This window comes from Ornithorhynchus anatinus, chromosome 16, assembly GCF_004115215.2.
Source record: "Ornithorhynchus anatinus isolate Pmale09 chromosome 16, mOrnAna1.pri.v4, whole genome shotgun sequence".
In the NCBI taxonomy this organism is placed as follows: domain Eukaryota; kingdom Metazoa; phylum Chordata; class Mammalia; order Monotremata; family Ornithorhynchidae; genus Ornithorhynchus; species Ornithorhynchus anatinus.
This window is the reverse complement of record NC_041743.1, coordinates 2,228,665-2,250,575: the sequence shown is the minus strand read 5'-3', so window position 1 is coordinate 2,250,575 and position 21,911 is coordinate 2,228,665. Positions and strand designations below refer to the sequence as shown.

Genomic DNA, 21,911 nt, shown 5'->3' with positions numbered 1-21,911 from the left:
GGCACGTAGTAGGCGCTTCACAAATGCATCATTGCTGTGGCTTGGAGGCCTCAGTGGGCTCATCTGTAGAACGGGGCTGCGGGCCGTGAGCCCCGCGTGGGGAGGCGGAGGGCGGGGCGGGGGGGGGGGGTCGCGGGGCCGCACCTGGAACTCGGCGAAGTCGTCGCAGCTGGGTCCCCCCGCCCGCTCCCCCATCGTCCGCCTCGCCGCCCGCGCCGCCGCCCGGGCCCGCCCCCGGCTCCGCCCCCGGCTCCGCCCCCCCTCCGGCTCCGGCCCCGCCCCGGCCCGGCCCTCCCGCTCCGGACGGGCGGGCGGCGGGGGAAAAGCGCCTCCTCGGGCCCCGGCGGGGACGCGGGCAGGGCGAGGGGCGGCCCCGCCGACGTCACGGGGGCCATCCGGGGAAGGACCCGCTCCCTCACACCCTCCTCCCGGCAGCCTCCGCGCTCCTCAGGCCAAGCCCCTCGTCCTCCTCCCGGCAGCCTCCGCGCTCCTCAGGCCGAGCCCCCTTCTCCTCCTCCCGGCAGCCTCCGCGCTCCTCAGGCCAAGCCCCTCGCCCTCCTCCCGGCAGCCTCCGCGCTCTTGAGGCCAAGCCCCTCGTCCTCCTCCCGGCAGCCTCCGCGCTCCTCGGGCCGAGCCCTCCTCCTCTTCCCGGCAGCCTCCGCGCTCCTGAGGGCCAGACTCCCTCGTCCTCCTCCCGGCCGCCGCCGCCGCCGCCGCCGCCCGGCAGCCCCCCGGGCTTCCAGCATGTGGGCGGCCGTCAGACGCGGGCTGCCGGCGGGTGAGGCGCCCCTGCCCCCCTTCGCCGTCCGGACGGCGGGGTCGGGGGGAGGACGCCGAGCGCCTTGGCCGCGTGTGGCCCCGACCCCTTCCTCCCGCCCCGCGGCTCGTCCTTTCTCCGCCCCCGCTTCCCCCCGCAGCCCGAGCCTCCCCCCTCCTCCCCCGACGTCTCCCCCTCCCTGCTTTCACCGCCAGCTCGACCCTCCCCCTTCCCCCTGCCGCAGCCTGACTCTCTCCCGACCCGGTTTTGCTCCCAGCCCGACTCTTCCCCCCTCCTCCCCTCTGCGGCCGGCTTCTCTCCCTCCTCCTCCTCCTCCTCCCCTCCCTCCCCGCCGCCCAACTCTTCCCCGTCCCTCAAATGACCTCCAGCTCATCTCTCCCCCTCCTTCTCTCCGCGGCCCGATGCTCCCTTTCCTTCTCTCTGCGGCCCGCTTCTCTCCCTCCTCCCCCCTGCCCCACTCTCCCCCTCCTCTCCCCCGCCCAACTCTCCCCGTCCCCCAAATGACCTCCAGCTCAACTCTCCCCCTCCTCTCTGCAGCCCGATTCTCCCCTTCCTTCTCTCTCTCTCTCTCTGCAGCCCAATTCTCCCCTCCTCTGTGCAGCCCGATTCCCCCCCTTCCTTCCCTCCCCCAGCCCGATTTTCATTCCTTCAATAGTATTTATTGAGCGCTTACTATGTGCGGAGCACTGTACTAAGCCCTTGGAATGAACAAGTCGGCAACAGATAGATAGTCCCTGCCGTCTGACGGGCTTATAGTCTAATCGGGGGAGACGGACAAGAACGGTGGCAATTCTCCCCTCCTTCTCTCTGCAGCCTGAACCCCGATCCCCCACTCCACTCCCTTCCGATCTCCCCCAGCCCAACTCTCCCCCGTCCCCCCGCTCTTCCTCGGCCCAACCCCTACCCCGGCCGGTTCTCCCCCGGGCCCCGCGTCCCGATCCCTCTTCCCCACCTCATCTTTACCCCCTTTTCCCCTTCCCGCCCTCCCCCTCTTCCCCTTTCCCCCCCTTCCTACGCGGGTCCAAACCCCGGGCCGGCGGGGGGAGGCCCCGGGTTTACGGAGGCCCCGATAAAATCCCCCGTCCCCGGCCGGGCCCTGCCTTCTGGACTGTATAAACCGGCCCCGGGACCGACCGTTCCGGAAACGTCATCGTGAGTCACGGCGGGCCTTGAATGTGTGCGCGTGGGTGGAGCCGGCACACCTCGAGGCAGGGCACTCTCCCTCCCGACGCCGTCGGTGGCAGTTTCTTCCCGGAAGTCGAGAGAGGGCGGAGCGGCCGTTTGGCACCTACCCGGTCATCCCACGGACGGACCGACGGACCCTCGCTTTACTCTCTTTTTAATGGTATCCGTTAAACGCCCGCCACGCGCCAAGCGCCCTTCCGAGCGTAGGGGTGGATACGAGACTGTACGGTCTCTGTCCCGCCTGGGGCTCACGGTCTTCATCCCCGTTTGACAGACGAGGCCCAGAGGAGCGAAGCGACTCGCCCACGGTCACCCAGCCGACGGGTGGCGGATCCGGGACTAGAACCCGGGTCCTTCCGACTCCCGGGCCCGGGTTCTTCCCGGCTCCGCCACCCGTCGGCTGTGTGACTTCGGGCAAGTCACTTAGCTCCCCTGGGCCTCGGCGACCTCATCCGGAAAATGGGAAGACTGTGAGCCAACCTGATGACCTCGTACCTATCCCAGGGCTCAGAACGGTGCTTGGCACGTAGTAAGCGCTTGACGGATGCCTTCGTTATTATTCTTCGGCGGCTGCCTCTTCCACGGCGAGGGGCTGCTCGGGCCGAAGAGCTGAGGAGGGGTCTGGCGGCGGGGGAGCCGGCCGGACGTCACCTTTGTCCCCGCCCCATAGTCTGCTCTCGGCCGGAGCCGGGTCAGGCCAGGACCCCTGGTTCTGAAACGGTGGACCGCCACCCCCCCCCCCCCAGCTCCTATTTTGCTGTCCCTGACCCTGCTTCGTCGTCAGTAGCATTTACTGAGCGCTTACTGCGTGCAGAACACTGTACTGAGCGCTTAGGAGAGGGCGATCCAGCGGTGGGCAGACACGTTCCCTGCCCCCAAGGAACTCAGGGTCCAGGAGGCTCCGGGGTTCATCCCCTCAATCGTATTTAATAACGTCGGTATCCGTTAAGCGCTTACTAGGTGCCGAGCTCCGTTCTGAGCGCCGGGGGAGAGACAGGGTCATCAGGTTGTCCCAGTCTTCATCCCCATCTTCCACACGAGGGAACCGAGGCCCAGAGAAGCGAAGCGACTCGCCCCCGGTCGCCCAGCTGACGAGGGGCGGCGCTGGGATTCGAACCCCCGACCTCTGACTCCCAAGCCCGGGCTCTCGCCACCGAGCCACGCCGCTTCCGTTTATTTATCGAGCGCCTACCGTGTGCAGAGCGCCGTTCTCTCCGCCGGCCCGACTAGGGGGTTGGGGCGGGCTCCGACGGGGAGCCCTCACCCCGACGCCGCCCGCCCCGACACCGCCCTTCCGCGGTCAGCCCCCCCTCTCCCGTCCGCAGGAAACGCCGCCCGGACGGGGGTCCGGCCCGCCCGCCCCGCCCCCGCAGGCCCGGCGGCGGGACGGCCCCCGGGGTCTGTGCACCGAGCCGCGGGAGCCGGCCGGCGGCCCCCGCCGCCCACCAGGTACGTCCCCCGGCCCGGCCCCCCTCGCCCGCCCGCGCGCGACAGGAGGAGCCCGTCGGACTTGCGGCTGCCATCCCCGGGACGGCGAGGGGAGCGGGGCGGCGGGCGGCGGGCTCGGGTCGAGCCGGCCGGGGGGGGCTCCTCGGGAGAGGGGGGCCGGCTCCTCCCGTCCTCCCTCCGTCCCCCTCAGAAACGTACAGGGTGCCGCTCCACAAGCCACCTCCTGGGAGAAGAAGGTCCTCGTCTGGTCCGGCCGCTTCAAGAAGGAGGACGAGATCCCGGAGGCCATCACGTGAGTGGCGCCCCCGGGGACGGGGAGACGGCGGGGTGGGGGGGTGGGGGGGGGCGCGGAGGAAGCCCCGTGTACACGCTCCTTCGGGCCGGCCCCCGCAGGTTCGAGATGCTGGACGCGGCCAAGAACAAGTTCCGGGTGAAGATCAGCTACGCCATGATGGCCCTGACGGTGATGGGCTGCGTGCTCATGATCATCAAGGGCAAGCAGGTGCGTCCGCCGCCGGGGGAGGCGGGGACGGGGAGGGCGGGGCGGGCCCCTCCGTCCCCCTCACGGCCCCGTGCGTCCGCCCGCCGCCCCCCCCAGGCCGCCCGCAGACACGAGTCCCTCACCAGCATGAACCTGGAGAAGAAGGCCCGTCTGCGGGAGGAGGCGGCGGCTCTCCAGGACCACAAGTAGGGCCGCTTCAGTCCCCCCCCCCGGGGGGAACGGTGGGGCCGCCGCCACCGTCCTCCTCCTCCTCCTCACCGGCCCTCCCCCCGTCGTGCCTTTCCTTCCGCCGGAGGGGCGGGGAGAGACCAGGGGTCGGCGCCTCGCCCGGCCGGCCGCCGCCTCCGGGCGCCCTAGGCCCGCCCCGCGTCCCTCCCGCGCTTCTCGGCGAGGGCGGGAGACGGGGGTCCGGCAGCCGGGGAAGGGGACCGACCCCCGGCCAAGAGGCGAAGAGGGGCGTCGGGTCCGGCCCCCGCCCTGCCTTCCCCGGGCGGCGCCGCCGCCGCCGTCTCTCTCCGGGCCCGGAGAGCTTTTAGTAGCCAGTCCCGTCGCCGATGCTGTCCGCGCCATTAAAAGTGCCAGCCTGAAGCCGGCTCCCGGGTGCTTCTTCGGGGAGGGACGGCGGGGCCCAGCGGGTAGAGCCCCGGGTTCTCGTCCCGGCTCCCCCGCGCGAGTCGCCTCTCCGGGCCTCGGTCTCCTCGTCTGTAAAAGGGGCACGAGGACCGCGAGTCCCACGTGGGACGGGAACCGGACTACCCTGTACCTACCCCGGCCCTCGGCCCGTAGTGGGTGCTTCGCAGATATCCTAAGGAGACCCAAAGCGATCGCGAACCCCGGTCGGCGGCGCGAAGAGGCCAGGGCGGGGGCGGCCGGTGAACTCCCTCCGGGGCAGGGAGCCGGCGCCTGCGGATGCCGCCGCCGCCCTCCGCCCCGACGTTCAGCACGGTGCCCACCCCCTCGGCGGATAGAGCCCGGGGGCGGGTGAGAGGGGAGCGTCTCCCCGTGGGCCTCGGGAAGGCGCGTCCAACCCCGGCCCTTCCCGGGAGACGTCCGAGGGGCCGGGCGAGGCCGCTTCCCGGAAAGACCCACGCGCCACCGTGCCCGTTGCGATGGATTCTCCATTTTAATTCACTCGTCTAGACCGGTGCGTGTGTGTGGGGGGGGGGGGGGGGTGTCCCCGACACTCGCACACCCCCCCCCGCTGTTCTTACCTGGGAGGGGGGAGAGAAGCTTCCCTGTGTGTGTGGTGTGAGTGTGTGAGAGCGTGTACTTCATAGATCTATTCAAATCAGTTTACAAAATAGGTCGTCTTTTCATCCCGTCCGATAAAAGGTCCACGATCGAAAACGGGTCCCGTAGAAACGGCGGGGCATTGGAAATTTACCATTAAAAAACGGAAAAGGGGAAAAAAAAAAAAATCCAGCCACGGAAAAAAAAAAAAAAACAACAAAAAAAACCCAAGCTAAAAACGAGATTTTTTTCCTGCCACTCAGTGCTTCTACTCCCCCTGTTCTGGAAAAAAGAACAGTCGCTCTACGGGACGTAAAGGCAACGTCGAGGCTTCTCTCTGCCGTTAAATTAAACCATCTGATTTGCTCCCTAAGGGGACGAAGAATCCAAGTCCCTCCGCCGGTCAAGCGCGGGCACGAAGCGGCCGGGCCGGGGGGCGGGGAGGCCCGGCAAAAGCGCCGGTCACCCGGAGCGAGCGCCGCGGGTCACGGGGGTCGCCCCCGGCCGGTCCGCGGGCCGCCGGCGGGGGTCACGGGGCCCGCCGGGCGGGACGCGGGGAGGGCCCGAGGCGGCGGCCCGCTCCCCCGGCCCCCTCGTCCCCGCCGGCCTCCGGACCGGGGGTCGGGGAGGGGGGAGGGTCGCACGTAGCTTATTTCCACGCCGGGCCATCCCGCCTCTCTACGTCAGTTGCGATTCTCTCCTTCCGGGCGGGCGGGGGGCCGGGGGGCCGGGGGGGGGGGCTCAGAGCTGGAAGCCTTCCATGGGGGCTTCGCACTGCTGGAAGATGAACTGCTGCTGGCTCAGGTCCACCTGCGGGGCCACGCTGCTGTCCTCGTCCTCCGTCCCGAAGTAGTGCTCGATCAGGTCGAAGGCCTTCTGGTAGATCTCCTGGTTCTCGTGGCTCTGCAGGAACTCGATCTTGTCCAGGCCTGCCGGGGGGGGCGGGGGGCGGTGAGACCCCCGGGCGGCCGCTCACGCTCGTCCGTCCGCCCGAGGAGGGAAGATGGAGGAGGAGGGAGGAGGAGAGGAAATGGGGGGGAGAAGGGGACAGGAGGAAGGAGGTAGGGGAAGGAAGAGATGAGGGGGAAACGGTGCAGGGTCGGGGCGCTGCCGGGATGGAGGGGGGCGGGGGGCTGACCGTAGGCCTCCTCGATGGCGGCGCAGTAGGGGTTGATGCCGGTGCCGCCCCGCTTGGCCTCCTGCTCCCCGAGCCGCAGGATGTTCTCCAGCCCGCTCAGCGCCACCTGGACGATCTTGGCGTCCATCACGGTCAGCAGGTCGCACAGCGGCTTGATGCAGCCCAGGTCCACCAGGTACCTGGACCCGAGAGGCGGCGGACGTCAGTCCGCCCCGCCGGAGCCCCCGGGGCCCGACCCCCGCCCGGCTCCCGTGGGGGGGGGGGGGGGGCGCGGAGGGGAGGCCGAGGCCGTGAAGACCACGGGGTCGGCCGGGGAGGGGTGGCCTCACTTTATCTGCTCGGCCGAGCCCCCGGAGGTGGCGTTCGTGATGGCCCAGGCCGCCTCTTTCCGGGTCCGGAACTCGGCCGTCTGGAGGATGGTGATGAGGGCGGGGAAGATGGTGGCGTCGATGACGGTCTGCGGGGACGGGGGGGGGGCGGACGCGGTCACCCGGGGCGGCCGGAGCCGGCGGGGTCGCGCCGCTCTCCCCAGACGCCCCCCCCCCGCCCCCCCGGGTCTGAGACGGTGCGGGGGCGAGGTCAGAAAAGAGGCCCCTCGGAGCGGGGTCGGGGGGGGAAGGAAGGGCCCAAATAATCATAATCTTTGCGGCGTCGGTTAAGCGTCCGCTATGTGCCGAGCGCTGGGGTGAACACAAGCAGATCCGGTCGGACCGAGTCCCCCGCCCCGCCTGGGGCTCACCGTCCCGCTCCCCATTTGACAGAGGAGGGAACTGAGGCCCGGAGAACTGAAGTGACTCGCCCGAGGTCACCCGGCAGACGGGCGGCGGAGCCGGGATCGGAACCCAGGGCCCTCTGACGCCCGGGCCTGGGCTCCGCCCACCGATCACACCGACGCCGACGGGTCTCGGCGAAGCGCCTCCCAGGTGCCGAGCACCAGTTCTAAGCGCCGGGGTGGACGCCGGGTCAGCGGGTGGTCCCCCGTGGGGCTCCCGCTCTCCGGCCCCCTTTTCCGGACGAGGCGACTGAGGCCCGGGGGAGGGACCCGCCCCGGGCGGCGCGGCCGGGAGCAGAACCCACGACCCCCGGCTCCCCGGCCCGGGCTCTTGCCGCTGACCGTTACGACCGCGCGCTCCCCGAGGGCCGGACGCCTAGGTGAGGGTGCGGGTGGAGGCCGCGGGAGGTCGAGGGGTCGGGGAGGCCCCCCCGGGGCCGCCGGCTCACCTGGATCTGGGCCCGGTTGCCCGCGGTGATGTTGGAGACGGTCCAGCAGGCTTCCTTCTTGATGGACTCCTTCGGGCTGCTCAGCAGGTGCAGGAGGCTCTGCAGGGCCGAGCAGTTCAGGATCACCTGGAACCGAAGAGGCGGGAGACGATGAGGCCGTCGGTGTCGGTTAAGCGCTGGGGGGAGGCACGGCGTCACCGGGCCGTCCCGCGTGGGGCTCACGGTCTTCATCCCCGTTCGACGGGTGAGGGAACCGAGGCACCGAGCGGCTCGGCGACTCGCCCCAAGTCACACAGCCCGTGACCCGGGGGATGCCGGGGGGGGGGGGGACGACGGGGACGGCGGCCCGTGGTACCGGAACCGGAGGAATCCCGGGGGTCGGGTGCGGGACCTCCAGGTGACCCCCCCCGGGGCAGCCCGGTGCGGGGGAGACTCGCTCCGAGCGCTCCGCGCTCGGAAAGGTCCTCGAAACGTCATTATTTAAGCGCCGTCGAGTGGTCTCCCATCCGCGCCACGGCTGTATTTCTTCCGGCACGGCCCGTCCTCCGCCATCACCCGCCACCTCGCCGACGGTTCTTCCCCTCTCGTCGGGATGGTCTCCGTCCGTCTAGCTGCCGGGGGCGGAGGGGGGAGTCTAGTCTAGCGGTCGACAGAGTTGACGATCTGCATTTTGGCGGCGGTGATCGGGGGCGGCGCGTTTCACGACTTTTTTTTTTCCAGGCGCCTCAGAGCAGGCCTTCCTAACATTCAGCCTCGGGCACGCGGTAGGCGCTTCCCGAACACCGTCAAAACGAAGCAGCGCGGCTCAGTGGAAAGAGGCCGGGCTGGGGAGTCAGAGGTCGTGGGTTCTAATCCCGCCCCCGCCGCTTGTCAGCGGCGTGATTTTGGGCAAGTCGCTTCGCTTCTCTGGGCCTCGGTGACCTCAGCTGGCAAATGGGGATGAAGTCCGTGAGCCCCACGGGGTGGGGGGGGGGGGGGGTCAACCCGATCACCCCGTTATCTCCCCCGGCGCTTAGAACGGTGCTCGGCGCATAGTAAGCGCTTAACAGATACCAACGTTACCATTATTCTCTGGGCCTCGGTGACCTCGCCTGTCAAACGGGGATGAAGACCGCGAGCCCCACCTGGGACAACCCCATGCCCTCGTTATCTCCCCCAGCGCTTAGAACAGTGCTTGGCACAAAGTAACCGCTTAACACATAACCAACGTTATCATTATTATTGCCGTTAAAAAAGGGACCGGATCGACTGATTTCCCCTTCCGGGTCCTTACCCCGGGGGGGGGGGTGCTCCGCATGGAACTAGTTGCCCTTCCGACTTGAAGGACAACTGAGGTATCCGCGAGGCGCTTACGACGCGCCGAGCCCCGTACCAAGCGCCGGGGCGGGATCCCAGCCGACCGGGTTGGCCACAGTCCCCGTCCCGCACGGGGCTCGCGGTCTTTAATCCCCGTTTTCCGGAGGAGGGAACCGAGGCCCGGAGAGGTGAAGCGACCGGGCCGGGGCCACGCGGCGGAGCCGGGATCAGAAGCCGGGACCCTCTGACTCCCGGGCCCGGGCTCCGTCCGCCACCCCCCGCGCTCCCCGCGGGCGGGGAGTGTGTCTGTGTCTTGTCGCACCCTCCCCGGCGCTCGGCCCGCGGGAGGCGCTCGAGAAATAACCACCCAGCCGACGGACGCGGAGGCCGGGGCGGCGGCTCTTATCCGGGGCAACCGCTCCCGTCTCCCAGGTGTCCCGGGACGCCTCGTCCTCCTTCCCCAACTCCCGGGATCCCCGCTCCGCCTGGCTGGGCTCTCCCAAGCGTTCCGCCCGACGCTCCGCGCCGCCTCGCGGTCGGTTCTGCGGCGGGGAGGATCCGGGGCCCGTCGGGCCCGCCCCCCCCCCCCCGGCCCCGGCGGCCTACCTGGGTCTGGACGTCGTCGCCCGTCACGATGTTCCCCACGGCCCGGAGGGCGGGAGACACCACCTTGTAGTCACCGTGCCTGCAACGGGGAACGGCCCCTTGGGCTCCGGTCCGGGCCCGCGGCCCCCCGGCCCCCCGCCCCGCCGGGCCCGCGCCGCGGCCCGCTTACGTGAGCAGCTCCACCAGCCTCCGGCACACGCCCGCGTCGATGACGGCCTGGATCTTGTCGTTGGGCCCGTCCGACAGGTAGGACAGCGCCCAGCAGGCGTCCGCCAGCACGTCCGTGTCGTTGACGAACAGCAGCCAGGACAGGACGTTCAGGCAGGGGGACACCTGGCCGGGGGACGGACGGACGACCCCGTCACCGGGCTGGAAGGACGGCGGGGTGGACCGAGGGAGGGGGAGACTCCCTCGGCGGTCCCCTCTTCTAGATCGGCGGCTCGTGGTGGACGGGGAAAGTGGCCGTTTATTGTTCTACTGCACCCTCCCGAGCGCTCGGTACGGCGCTCTGCACCCGGGAAGCGCTCAACCGGTACAACGGAACCAACGGACCCCAGTTACCCCTCATCTGTCGAACGGGGATGAAGACGGCGAGCCCCACGTGGGACGACCCGATGACCCTGTATCTACCCCCACCGCTCAGAACGGTGCTTGGCGCAGAGTAAGCGCTCAGCAAGTACCCTTTAAAAGAGAAAAGGTCGGTGCCCAAACGCTGCCCCAGGGGAAAACGGGCAACCCCGCCCGCTCTTCTGGGGCCGGGCCCGCCCCCGCCCACCTTGGCGAAATTAGGCGGCGGGTTCTTCCCCCGGCAGAGGTTGGACAGGGCCCAGACGGCGTTCCGCGTCATGGTCAGGCGGTTCTGCTTCGACAGCAACCTGCGAACCAGCGTGGCCCTGCCGGGTGAGGATTCGCACTCTGCGCCGCCCCCTCCCCTTCCCCCGGAGGGAGGCCCGAGACGTCGTCCCTCGGTGGGACGCGGATTGAAACGCGGGAGAACCCGCGGCGGAGACCCCCTCGCCGGGTCGATGCCCCTTTCGGCTCTTCGGGGGCACAGCCTCGGCCTCCTCCCTCGGACGTTCCCGGGCACCTACTGCGTGAGCGCCCTTCCACCCGGCGGCCGCCCGGTACGGCGCTCCGCGCCCGGCGGGGGCCCGGTACGGGCGGGGATCGTCTCTATTGCCGTATCGTGCCGCGTACTCGGTCCGGTGCTCCGCACGCGGTAAGCGCTCAATAGGTACCGCTGGAGGAAGGAAAGGGGGTCGCCCCCCGGCCCCGGGGGGGGGGGGTGAGGGGTCGGGCGGGACTTACTGCAAGAGCGGGGGGAGGATGGTGCAGTCCAGCACGAAGTCCCTGCACACGGTCCCGTCTCCCGCGATGTTCCCCAGCGCCCACACCGCCTACGGCCGACAGCCCGGGTCACGGCGAGGCCCGGCCCCCGGGGGTGGCCCCTCCCCGCCGCCCCCGAGGTTCCCGGGCCCCCCGCCCCGCCCGGACACCTGCTCCTGCACGTCCTCGAACTCGGAGCTGAGCAGCTCGATGAAGACGGGCACGGCCCCGGCCTGGATGACGACTCGCGTCTGCAGGGAGTTCCCCGAGGCGATGTTGGTCAGCACCCAGGCCGCTTCGAACTGGGGGACACGGACGCGCCGCTCAGTGGCCGCGCTCGGACGCCCCGGGACCCCCCCCCCGGGACCCCCCCGCCCGCCCCCGGGGCCGGGACCCCGCCGAGGGCGGCACCCCGAGAGGTCTCGGAGGGAGGCGGCGGAGGTCAGGGCGGGGAGGAGACGGGGAGGAAGGGGCTGCAACACAGCCGGGCGGGGGGGGGGGGTGGGGGTGGGGAGGCCTGGCCCGGGCGCCACGGGGGCCCGGGTTCCGATCCCGCCTCCGCCCCCCCCGTCCGCCGGGTGACCTGGGCCAAGTCCCTTCGCTTCTCCGGGCCTCAGTTCCCTCCCCCTGGAAAACGGGGGTCGAGACGTGGGACGGGGGCCGCGGCCGACCCCGTTCGCTTGGATCCGCCCCGGCGCTTAGGACGGTGCCCGGCCCGCAGCGAGCGCTTAATAAGTACCGTCGTCATTATCGTTAGGAGACGGGGCCGCCGAGCGCCACGCTACCTTCTGGTTGTCGTCCGCGCGCGCCGCGTATTATTTTAAGCGCTTTTGTAACGGAGGCCCAGAGAAGTGAAGCGACTCGCCCGAGGTCACGCAGCCGACAAGCGGCGGAGCCGGGATTGGAACCCGCGACCTCCTGACTCACTGGGCTGAGCACTGGGGCGGCTAGAGATGCAGCGTGGCTCGGCGGCGAGAGCCCGGGCTGGGGAGTCGGGGGGGGGTCACGAGTTCAAATCCCGGCTCCGCCGCTCGTCAGCTGGGTGACTTTGGGCAAATCGCTTCACTTCTGTGGGCCTCAGTTCCCTCATCTGGAAAAGGGGCATTAAGACGGCGAGCCCCCCCGGGGGAGGGGCCCACCTGATCACCCTGCATCCTCCCCAGCACTTAGAACGGTGCTTTGCACATAGTAAGCACTTAACAAATGCCATTATTGTAGGCTTGGGAGCCCGAGGTCATGGGTTCTAATCCCGGCTCCGCCACGTGTCAGCTGGGTGACTTGGGGCGAGTCACTTCCATTTCTCTGGGCCTCAGTGACCTCAACTGGAAAAGGGGGATGAAGCCTGTGAGCCCCACGTGGGACCACCGATCACCTTGTATCTCCCCCAGCGCTCAGAACAGAGCTCTGCACAGAGTAAGCACTTATTATTATTATTATTATTATTATTACTACAAGGCAGTCAGGTTGGACACATGGAGCTCACACTCCTAAATCCCCATTTTCCAGATGGGGCCGGCTGAGGCCCAGGGAAGGGAAGCGCCTCGCCCGAGGTCACCCAGCAGTCGCGCGTGAGCCCGTCGTGGGCAGGATCGCGCCCGCCGGCCGTTCTAGTGTCCTCTCACACATTCGTTCATTCCGTCGTATTTACTGAGCGCTTCCTGCGTGCGGAGCACTCGACTAAGCGCTTGGAAAGTCAATCCCTGCCCGACAACAGGCTCAAGATCTAGAAGACGGGCAACAGAACAAGTAGACGGGCCTCGGCAGCCTCGGCAGAAACGCGAGATTATCTATACGCAGCACTTAGGACGGGGCTTTGCACGCAGTCAGCGCTCAGTGAAAACGACCGGGTGAACGAGCGGGTGGCGGGATCGGACTCCCAGGCCCAGGTTTTCGCCGCTATTCATTCGTTCAGTCGTACTGATTGAGCGCTTACTGCGGGCGCAGCACCGCACTAAGCGCCTGGGACGTGCAACCCGGCGAGAGAGAGAGAGACGATCCCCGCCCAACGACGGGCTCGCGGCGTCCCTTCTCGAGTCGGGTCCAGCGGGGGGGGTCCCGACGGGGCCCGCGGCGACCGAAACCGTCCCTTCCGCCCCCTCGCCGCGGGCCCGGGGGGCCGGCACCGCGGGGGGTCGGAGGGGCACCCCGCCTGGCACCCTGCGAGGGGATGGGGGGGGGCGCGACGGGGGTGGGGGGGGTGGGGGGAAGGGGAGAAAAGGTCAGCACCTGTAATGTACAATTCTCTTTGCGTTTGAGGAACTCCACGAACCTGGCCACCACTCCCGGCGTGTTGATGACCTCGTCGATCGGAGGGTTGGGCTCTGGGCAACGGAGAAACGGCGTCGACGGCGGCCGGGGCGACCTCGGCCTCGATAACCGGGCGCTTCCTCTCCCCGCCCGCCCCGCTTCGAGGCCTTCCCGGGGGCCCGTCTCCTCCCCGGGGGCCTTCCCGGACGAAGCCCCGCTTCTCCTCGTCTCCCCCTCCCCGCCGGCCCGGCTCGCTCCTGCCGTACCCCCCCGCCGTTTTATTTATCTGGGCGGACGTCCGCCCGTCTCGTCCGTCCGTCAGCATCTGTCGAGCGACTGACGTGGATCGCCGGCTGCCTCCCCTCCTCTAGACCGGGAGCTCGGCCCGGGGACCGGGGGGGGGGGGGGGGTCGTCTCTTTACGGTTCCACGGGGCTTTCCCGGGCGCTCGGTACGACGCTCGGCGGGCGGGAAGCGCTTCGTAAATGCGACCGAACGAATAAGGGGGCTCATCCCGACCGCGCTAACCCGCTCCTCCTCCCCTCGCCCGAAACGGGGCCGGTCGCCCCGTCCGACCTCGGGGGGGCCTTCACCCCCCCCGCCAGCCTCGTCTACACTGGCCCGTCGGGGGCCGGCTCCAGGCCGACCGCCCCGGTGGGGCTTAGCGCGGTGCCGATACCGACGACAATAATTATCATTACACGATCGGTCATAACGTCATCATCATTACGGCATTCGGTCAGTGCGGACTATGTGCCGAGCGCCCTTCTAAGCACCGAGGTCGTCCCCCGTGCGGCTCCCGGTCTTCATCCCCATCTGACAGACGAGGGAACCGAGGAAGTGAAGCGGCTGGCCCAAGGCCGCCCGGCAGACGAGGGGCGCAGCCGGGATCAGAACCCATGACCCGCTGACCCCCGGGCCCGGGTTCTACCCACTGGGCCACGTCGCTTCCCTGTGGGCCTCCCGTGTGCTCCGCGCACGGTGAGCGCCCCGGGACCGACCGAACGGATCTTACCGAACGTCCCCCGAGGGCAGAGCGCCGGGCCGGACGTGGGCGGAGCCCCCGTGATAAGGCCTCGGGCGAGCCCCCCAGGGGACACGGGGGTCCCGGCTTCGGAGGGGCCCGCGATCTAACCGAGGGCGGGGGGGTCCGTGACCGCCGGGCCCGGCGTCGGGGACTGACCTTTGGAAAGCAGCTTCCGGAACTTCTGGGTGGCCGCCAGCTGCTGCTCGGGGCCGGTGGCGAAGATCATGTCGATCATCTCGGCCGTGATGACGCCACCCTGCCGTCGCGCCCGGGGAGGACACGTCGGCGGAGGCCTCCCGCCCCAGGGCGCCGGGAGGGGCCCGGACCGCCCCCCGCGACCCCTACCCACCCTCCTCGGGGGGCTCCTGCAGCTCCAAACCCAATGGTCGCTCGCCGCCGGCGGAGGCGCGCCCGACCCCCGTCTTCCGGGAGGGAGACCGAGACCCCGAGTCGGCCGGCTGGCCCACCGGGGCCTAAGCGACGGGGCGGGCTTCCTCCGGGTGCTAACGGGGGACCACCCCCCGCCCCCCCCCCGGCCTCCCCTCATCGCCGGGACCCGGGCGCGGAGGCTGCCCGTGCCCCTCCGCCGCGACGGGGCACGGCTACGGGGCAGCACAGAGGAACCCAGGTGGGCGGCGGGAAGCCACGTCAGTAGGCTGAACGAGGCTAAGACGGCGAATCAAGGGGGAGGGAGGAAATTCCCTTTTTTTAATCGCACTTAAGTGCTTCCTATTAACAGATACCATCACGAGGATTATCCCGGGCCAGGCGTTAATAATAAGAGTGATGGCGGTGTCTGTTAAGCGCTTACCGTGTGCCAGGCACCTTGCCAAGCGCCGGGGTGGGTACGAGCAAATCGGGGTGGACGCCGTCCCCGTCCCGGGGGGGGGAGGTTAGTCTTTAGTCCCCATTTACGGATGAGGAAACCGAGGCCCGGAGAAGCGACCGGCCCCGGGACAAGCGGCGGGGCCGAGACGGCAACCCGGGTCCTCGCCACTGGGCCGCGCTGCGGTGAGCGCCGGGGTAGATCCGGCCCGATTCGCTTGCGCTCAGTACAGTGCCGGGCACCTAGTAAGCGCCTAGCAAATACCATCGCTCTGATTGTTATCATCATTACTCTCCCCAGCGCCTGTGCGGCGCTCTGCACGCAATAAGCCCTTAATACCACCGACTGATTGAGGCGAGGGAGACGGGGAGGAAGGGAGGGGGCGGGAAACCCAAGACCAAGAGAGGGATGGGGACCGGGAGCAGCAAGTCGGAATGAGGGGAGGAGGCGAGGGGAAGCCGGGAGCTGGACGGGCGCGGGGAAAACCCGAAACACCGGGCAGGTTCTTCCCGGACGGAAGGCCCGATCCGGAAGGCCGGGCCACCCCGCCCGCCGCCCCCCCCTCCGTCGGTCCTCCCGGGGCGAGGCCCGCTCCGGGCCGACGAACTCACTGACCGACGCCATCTCCATGTTGTTGACCTGGGCCTCGTGGAAGCCCCCGTCCGCCATGACCTCCTCCTCCGCCTCCTCTTCTGCCGTGGCCACATTTCTGCGTTTGAAGAGCTGGACGACAGAGAGCCCGCCCCGTGGTGGATCCCGGGGGCCGGCGGACGTCGGCCCGACCGGTTTCGGCGGGGGGGGGGGGGGACGGGGACAGGCGCCTCCCCGGCCCCCGACCACCCGGTACCTGCTCTTCTCTCTTCTGCTTGCGGAGCTGGAGGCCTTCCTCCTCTCTCCTCCTGCGCAGCTCGTCGGGGTTCAGGGACTTGTTCTTATAGCTCTTCAGGCGGCAGTTCTCCTTCCCCGGGGTGCTCATGGTGACTGTGAGCGGGGCAGAAGAAGGGGGCACGACGTCCGAGGGGCTCAGGGGCGGCGAGGCCGAGGGGCCGAGGCCCCGGCACCGGGCTACGCCCGGGGAGGGCGGATGCCGTGGCGCTCTGCTCCCGCCTTTTTCCTTTATCTTTCTCTTTAATGCCATGTGTTAAGCGCCCGCGGTGGGCCGGGCACCCGTACCGAGTTCCCCGCCTCTAAGTAACCATCACGGCATTTCTTAAGCGCTCGCTACGGGCCAGGCACCGTACCGAGCGCCGGGGGTCGATGCCACCAGATCGGGTTGGCCACGGCCCCTGGGACTTCCAGTCTCCATCCCCATTTTCCCGGCGAGGTCACCGAGGCTCGGAGCAGTAAAGCGACGTGCCCAAGGTCACAGAGCAGACAGGCGGCGGGGCCGGGATTAGAACCCACGACCTTCTGACTCCCAGGCCCGGGCACTATCCACTCTGCCTCCGGACCGTAGGTTCGTCGTGGGCAGGGAACGTGTCCGTTTACTGCTGTATCGTCCTCTCCGGAGCGCTCGGTACAGCGCTCTGCACACAGTAAAGCGCCCAGTACAGTGCTCGGCACACAGTGGGCGCTCGATAAATACGACCGAATGAGGGGGAACGGCCCAGAGGATAGAGCACGGACCCGGGAGGCAGAAGACCGGGAGCCCCACGTGGGCCTTGCGTCCAACCCGATTATCTGCAATCTGCCCCAGCACTTAGAACAGCGCTTGTCACTTCATCATCATCATCATCATCATCATCGGATCTGTGAAGCGCTTACTATGTGCCAGGCACTGTTCTAAGCGCCGGCGTAGACAGAGGGTCATCGGGTTGTCCCCCGTGGGGCCCCCGGTCCTCATCCCCATTCGACAGATGAGATTCCCCGAGGCCCAGAGAAGTGAAGTGACTTGCCCACAGTGACCGAGCGGAGAAGCCGGGATCAGAACCCGCGACCTCTGAGTCCCAAGCCCGGGCTCGGTCCACTGCGCCACGCCGCTTCTCACAGCAAGCGCTTAACAAATACCGTCGTCAGTAGTCGCCGCTACCCACAGAGACGACGACGAGGGCTCCCCGTTCGGCGCTAAGTGACGAGCTCAGCCCTGGGGCGGGGAGACGGCGGAGTCGACAGACCCCAAGCGGGACAGGGGCTGGGTCCGAGCTGGTTGGCTCGAAACCTCCCCGGCGTTCGGTACAGAGCCCGGGCGTCAGGAGGTCTTGGGTTCCAATCCCGGCTCCGCCGCTCGCCTGCGGTGTGACCCGGGGTAATTCGCTGCCCTTCTCTGGGCCTCGGGTCCCTCATCTCTAAAATGGGGTTGGAGGCCGAGTCCCACGCGCGTCCAGCCCCGTTTGCCGGTACCCGCCCCGGCGCTTACCGCAGTGTCGCGCGCAGAGTAAGCGCTTAACGGACACCGTCACTCGTTATCGTCAACCCCCTTCAAACGCGACATCAAAGCCTCCCTCCCAGAGGGAAGGCGAGTCGGTGCGTGGCCCATCCGCTCACCGGAATCCAGCGGGCCTAAATGCAATCGTCCCTATTTACTGAGCGCTCACCGTGTGCGGAGCACTCTACTGAGCACTTGGGAGAGGACACTCTGGCGATCCACGGCTGGGAAAGCCTTCCCTCGGAAAAATTTCCCGAGCTGACCGACCTTGGGATGTTCGTCTACCGTGCTCCGGCTCTCGTTTCCCAAAGCCGTCATCGCTGTTATCATCGATAACAGTGACGACGACAAATAATAACGCCGGCATTCGTTCGGCGCTTTCCAGGCGCCAGGCACTGTACTAGGCGCCGGGGCGGGTACAAGCCAATTGGACCGGACACGGTCCCCGTCCCACGTGGGGCTCCCGGTCTCGACCTCGGGCAAGTCACTTAACTTCCCTGGGTCTCGGGAATCTCATCTGGAAAATGGGGATGAGAGCGTGAGCCCCATGCGGGACGGGGACTGTGTCCAACCCCGTCGCCCTGGACCCGCCCCGGGGCTTAGAACAGTGCTCGGCACATACTGGGCGCTTCACAAGTCCCGTCATAATAATTATTATTCTTGGGGATCCCCGTTTTGTCGACGAGGGACCCGAGGCCCAGAGAAGCGAGGCTCCACCCGCTGGGCCACGCCGCTTAGGATAAGCAACGTGGCTCCGTGGAGAGGGCACGGGCTCAGGAGTCGGAGGTCACGGGTTCTAATCCCGGCGCCGCTTGTCGGCGGGGTGACCTCGGGCCGGTCGCCTCACTTCTCTGGCCCTCAGCGACCTCATCTGTAAAACGGGGATTAACTGTGAGCCTCACGTGGGACCACCTGATGACCCTGTCTCTGCCCCGGCGCTTAGACCGGCGCTCGGCACGTAGGAAGCGCTTAACGAATACCAACGTTATTAAGAGTCGGCTGAGTAAGGGGGGGGAGAGACGGAAAAATGCCGAGAATAATAACGTTGGTATTTGTTAAGCGCTTACTATGTGCCGAGCGCCGTTCTAAGCGCTGGGGGAGATTTACGGGGTAATCAGGTCGTCCCACGTGGGGCTCACAGTCTTGATCCCCATTTTACAGATGAGGGAACTGAGGCCCGGAGAAGTGAAGTGACTCGCCCACGGTCACACAGCCGACGAGTGGCAGAGCTGGCATTCGAACTCGTGAGCCCTGACTCCAAAGCCCGGGCTCTTTCCACTGAGCCACGCAGGGGAGGGGAGATGAGGGAAAGGGGCGGAAAAATAAAATAAATAAATGAATAAGTGAATAAAATAAATTTAAAGAAAAAAGGCAGCGACGCGGCCAACTTCGACCCGCTTCCCGGCCGTGGGAAAGGCGGCTCCGGAGGAACCGTGAACCGGGCCGGGTGTGAAAGCGGGAGGCCGCGCGTGTCGCGCGGCCGGCCGAGCTCCGCGGCTTTGGGGACCCGCCACCCCGTCCGTCGCTGGCGCCCATCGAGCGCTCAGCGCGTGCGGGGCGCCGGGCTGAACGCCCCCGCGGGGTCCGGAACTGCTGGCCGCACCCGCCGCTCGCCAACCGGACACTCGGGTGGCCCCCGTCGCTCCCCGGATGGGCCCTTTCCGGCCGTGAGTTGCACGCACGTGCACACACGCAACCGGCCCACAAAGTGTTCTTACGCACGCACCCTGCCCGCAAGTTGCTCGCCTTCTCTGTCGCACACAAACACACCCTACAAGTTGTTCGCTTTCTCTGTCGCACACAGACGCACGAACACACCCTGCAAGTTGCTCGCTTTCTCTGTCGCACCCAAACACACCCTCCAAGTTGCTCGCCTTCTCTGTCGCACACAGACACACAAACACACCCTCCAAGTCGCTCGCTTTCTCTCTCTCCACCCTCACCCACTGCCTGCACACAAACACACAAATACCCTGCCTTAAATTGCTCTTCCACAAACACTGCCCTCCCCCCCCCCCCCCCCCCCCGGGCCTACAATCTGCTCTTACACACCTGCCTGCACGATGCCTTTACACACACCCACATACACACGAGAGACGCAGCGTGGCTCGGCGGAAAGAGCCCGGGCCCGGGAGTCGGAGGTCGTGGGTTCTAATCCCGGCTCCGCCGCTTATCAGCCGGGTGACCGTGGGCGAGTCACTTCACTTCTCCGGGCCTCGGTTGCCTCATCGGTCAAATGGGGTTGAAGACCGGGAGCCCCACGTGAGACAACGCGACTACCTTGTATCTCCCCCAGCGCTTAGAACAGTGCTTGGCACATAGTAAGCGCTTGACCAACAGCATCATCACCATCACACCCACCTGTGAGTTGCTCTTACACGTCCACACACCCCCAGCCTGCGAACTCTTCTTCCACACCCGCCCCCCCACCCCGCCTGCCAGATGCTCTTACGTTTTCCCAACGCTTAGAACAGTGCTTTGCGCCTAGGAGTTGCTCTTCCACACACACACTGGCCTAGAAATCGCTCTTCCACACAAACACACACCCACACCCGGCCTAGGAGTTGCTCTTCCACACACACACACACACAGGGCTAGAAATTGCTTTTACACACGCACACACACCCCCCTGCCTGGGAGCTGCTACTGTGAGGCCGTCAAAGGGCAGGGACTGTCTCTATCTGTTACTGATCTGTCCATTCCAAGCGCTTAGTACAGTGCTCTGCACCTAGTGAGCGCTCAATAAATACTAGTGAATGAATGAATGAACACACAAATACACACACCCCCCCCCCCCGCTTAGGAGCTGCTCTTACACACCAATTTGTCCATTCCAAGCGCTTAGTATAGTGCTCTGCACATAGTAAGCGCTCAATAAATACTATTGAAACACACACACCCCCGCCTAGGAGCTGCTCTTACACACCCAGACACAAACACACACTCACCCCCTCGCCTAGGAGCTGCTCTTACGCACCCACACCCCACCTAGGAATCGCTTACACACAGACGCACTTACCCCCCAGCAGGTGGTGGGTTCCAATCCCACCCCCGCCTCTTTGTCCCTGGGTGACCCTGGGCCTCAGTCCCCTCCTCTGTCAAATGGGGATGAAGCCTGGGAGCCCCAGGGGGAGGGGAGCCACCTCATCATCATCATCATGCTGGTGTTCGTTAAGTGCTTACTATGTGCAGAGCACTGTTCTAAGCGCAGGGGGGGTCATCAGTTCGAATCCCGACTCTGCCACTTGTCAGCTGGGTGACTGTGGGCAAGTCACTTCTCTTCTCTGGGCCTCAGTTGCCTCATCTGTAAAATGGGGTTGAAGACTGTGAGCCTCACGGGGGACCACCTGATGACCCTGGATCTCCCCCAGCGCTTAGAACGGTGCTCTGCACATAGTCGGCGCTTAACAAATACCAACTTCACTTCTCTGGGCCTCAGTGACCTCATCTGCAAAATGGGGATGAAGCCTGGGAGCCTCACGGGGGACCACCTGATGACCCTGGATCTCCCCCAGCGTTTAGAACGGTGCTCTGCACCTAGTAAGTGCTTAACAAATACCAACATTATTATTATTACCTAACTTTATGCCTCAGTGACCTCATCTGTCAAATGGGGATGAAGCCTGGGAGCCTCACGGGGGACCACCTGATGACCCTGGATCTCCCCCAGCGCTTAGAACAGTGCTCTGCACATAGTCGGCGCTTAAATACCAACTTCACTTCTCTGGGCCTCAGTGACCTCATCTGCAAAATGGGGATGAAGCCTGGGAGCCTCACGAGGGACCACCTGATGACCCTGGATCTCCCCCAGCGCTTAGAACGGTGCTCTGCACCTAGTAAGTGCTTAACAAATACCAACATTATTATTATTACCTAACTTTATGCCTCAGTGACCTCATCTGTCAAATGGGGATGAAGCCTGGGAGCCTCACGGGGGACCACCTGATGACCCTGCATCTCCCCCAGCGCTTAGAACAGTGCTCTGCACCTAGTAAGCGCTTAACAAATACCAACGTTAGTCACATTATTATAACAATCATCACAATGTGGGTGTTTGTTAGCGCTGACTACGGGCCGAGCAACTGTTCTAAGCGCCTGGGGCGGGTCCCCCGTGGGCTCCCCGTCTTCCATCCCCTTTTGCGGATGAGGCCACTGAGGCCCGGAGAAGGGACTTGCCCACAGTCGCCCGGCTGACGAGTGGATTCGAACCCACGACCTCTTTGACCCCCCCCGCCAGCGCTTAGCACAGAGTGAGCGCCAAACAGACGCCAACGTTACTATGATTATAAATACACCTCCCCCCCACGTGGGAGCGGCTCTTACACTCCCTCCAGCCCCGCCCGGGAGGCGCTGGGTCACAGACACACACACACACACACGGACGGACGGAGACAGGCGGTGCGCGCATGCGCGGTCCCGTCCCCGGCTGGTCGAGGCGCCCCGCCCCCCCCCCCGGCCCCGGCCCGACCCCTGCGGACGGGGGAGGGGATGGAGAGGGGGATGAGGAGGGGGAAGAGGAGGGGAAGGGGCTCCCGTCGCCCCGAGGCCCCGTTCGCTCACTCACCGGCCGCCGCCGCCCGTCGTCAGCCCCGCCAGTCAGTCAGTCGGCCGCTCCGCCCCGCCGCGCCTGCGCAGGGAGGGCCGCCGGCCGGGGACCCTCGTGCGCACCGCGCCTGCGCCAGGGCCGGACCGCCCTGCGCCTGCGCGGGAAGGGAG

The 21,911-nt window shown here is 67.0% G+C and overlaps 3 protein-coding genes across 6 annotated transcripts in view; 1 reads left to right on the top strand and 2 right to left on the bottom strand.

Moving 5' to 3' along the window:
- IGSF3 (immunoglobulin superfamily member 3) overlaps nucleotides 1–195 on the bottom strand; it is a 23,574-nt gene extending 23,379 nt beyond the window's left edge. Inside the window, exon 1 of the mRNA XM_029080950.1 lies at nucleotides 145–195. Within this exon, the coding sequence (XP_028936783.1) occupies nucleotides 145–195 (51 nt within the window). The remainder of the gene's footprint in view (nucleotides 1–144) is intronic.
- Nucleotides 196–608: 413 nt separating this feature from the next.
- LOC114817473 (protein FAM162A-like) lies at nucleotides 609–4,502 on the top strand. 2 transcript variants are annotated; one of them, XM_029081434.2, is made up of 5 exons: nucleotides 609–778; nucleotides 3,289–3,412; nucleotides 3,603–3,704; nucleotides 3,806–3,914; nucleotides 4,011–4,502. In XM_029081434.2, exons 1-5 carry the CDS (start codon nucleotides 745–747, stop codon nucleotides 4,101–4,103), a joined length of 462 nt encoding a protein of 153 aa, XP_028937267.1. In that variant the 5' UTR covers nucleotides 609–744; the 3' UTR covers nucleotides 4,104–4,502. The 2 variants fall into 2 exon arrangements, with proteins under 2 accessions (XP_028937267.1, XP_028937266.1); XM_029081433.1 differs by lacking the exon at nucleotides 609–778 and adding an exon at nucleotides 1,861–2,123.
- Nucleotides 4,503–5,014: 512 nt separating this feature from the next.
- Nucleotides 5,015–21,857, bottom strand: KPNA1 (karyopherin subunit alpha 1). 3 transcript variants are annotated; one of them, XM_029081411.2, is made up of 14 exons: nucleotides 21,760–21,857; nucleotides 15,678–15,811; nucleotides 15,446–15,553; nucleotides 14,161–14,260; nucleotides 12,958–13,052; nucleotides 10,902–11,033; nucleotides 10,714–10,802; nucleotides 10,181–10,280; nucleotides 9,575–9,738; nucleotides 9,406–9,484; nucleotides 7,504–7,629; nucleotides 6,612–6,739; nucleotides 6,283–6,461; nucleotides 5,015–6,073 (listed from the first exon to the last, which is right to left on the bottom strand). In XM_029081411.2, exons 2-14 carry the CDS (start codon nucleotides 15,804–15,806, stop codon nucleotides 5,886–5,888), a joined length of 1,617 nt encoding a protein of 538 aa, XP_028937244.1. In that variant the 5' UTR covers nucleotides 15,807–15,811; nucleotides 21,760–21,857; the 3' UTR covers nucleotides 5,015–5,885. The 3 variants fall into 3 exon arrangements, with proteins under 3 accessions (XP_028937244.1, XP_028937245.1, XP_028937246.1); XM_029081412.2 differs by lacking the exon at nucleotides 21,760–21,857 and adding an exon at nucleotides 20,379–20,398; XM_029081413.2 differs by lacking the exons at nucleotides 5,015–6,073; nucleotides 6,283–6,461; nucleotides 6,612–6,739; nucleotides 7,504–7,629 and adding an exon at nucleotides 7,820–8,114.
- Nucleotides 21,858–21,911: the final 54 nt, after the last annotated feature.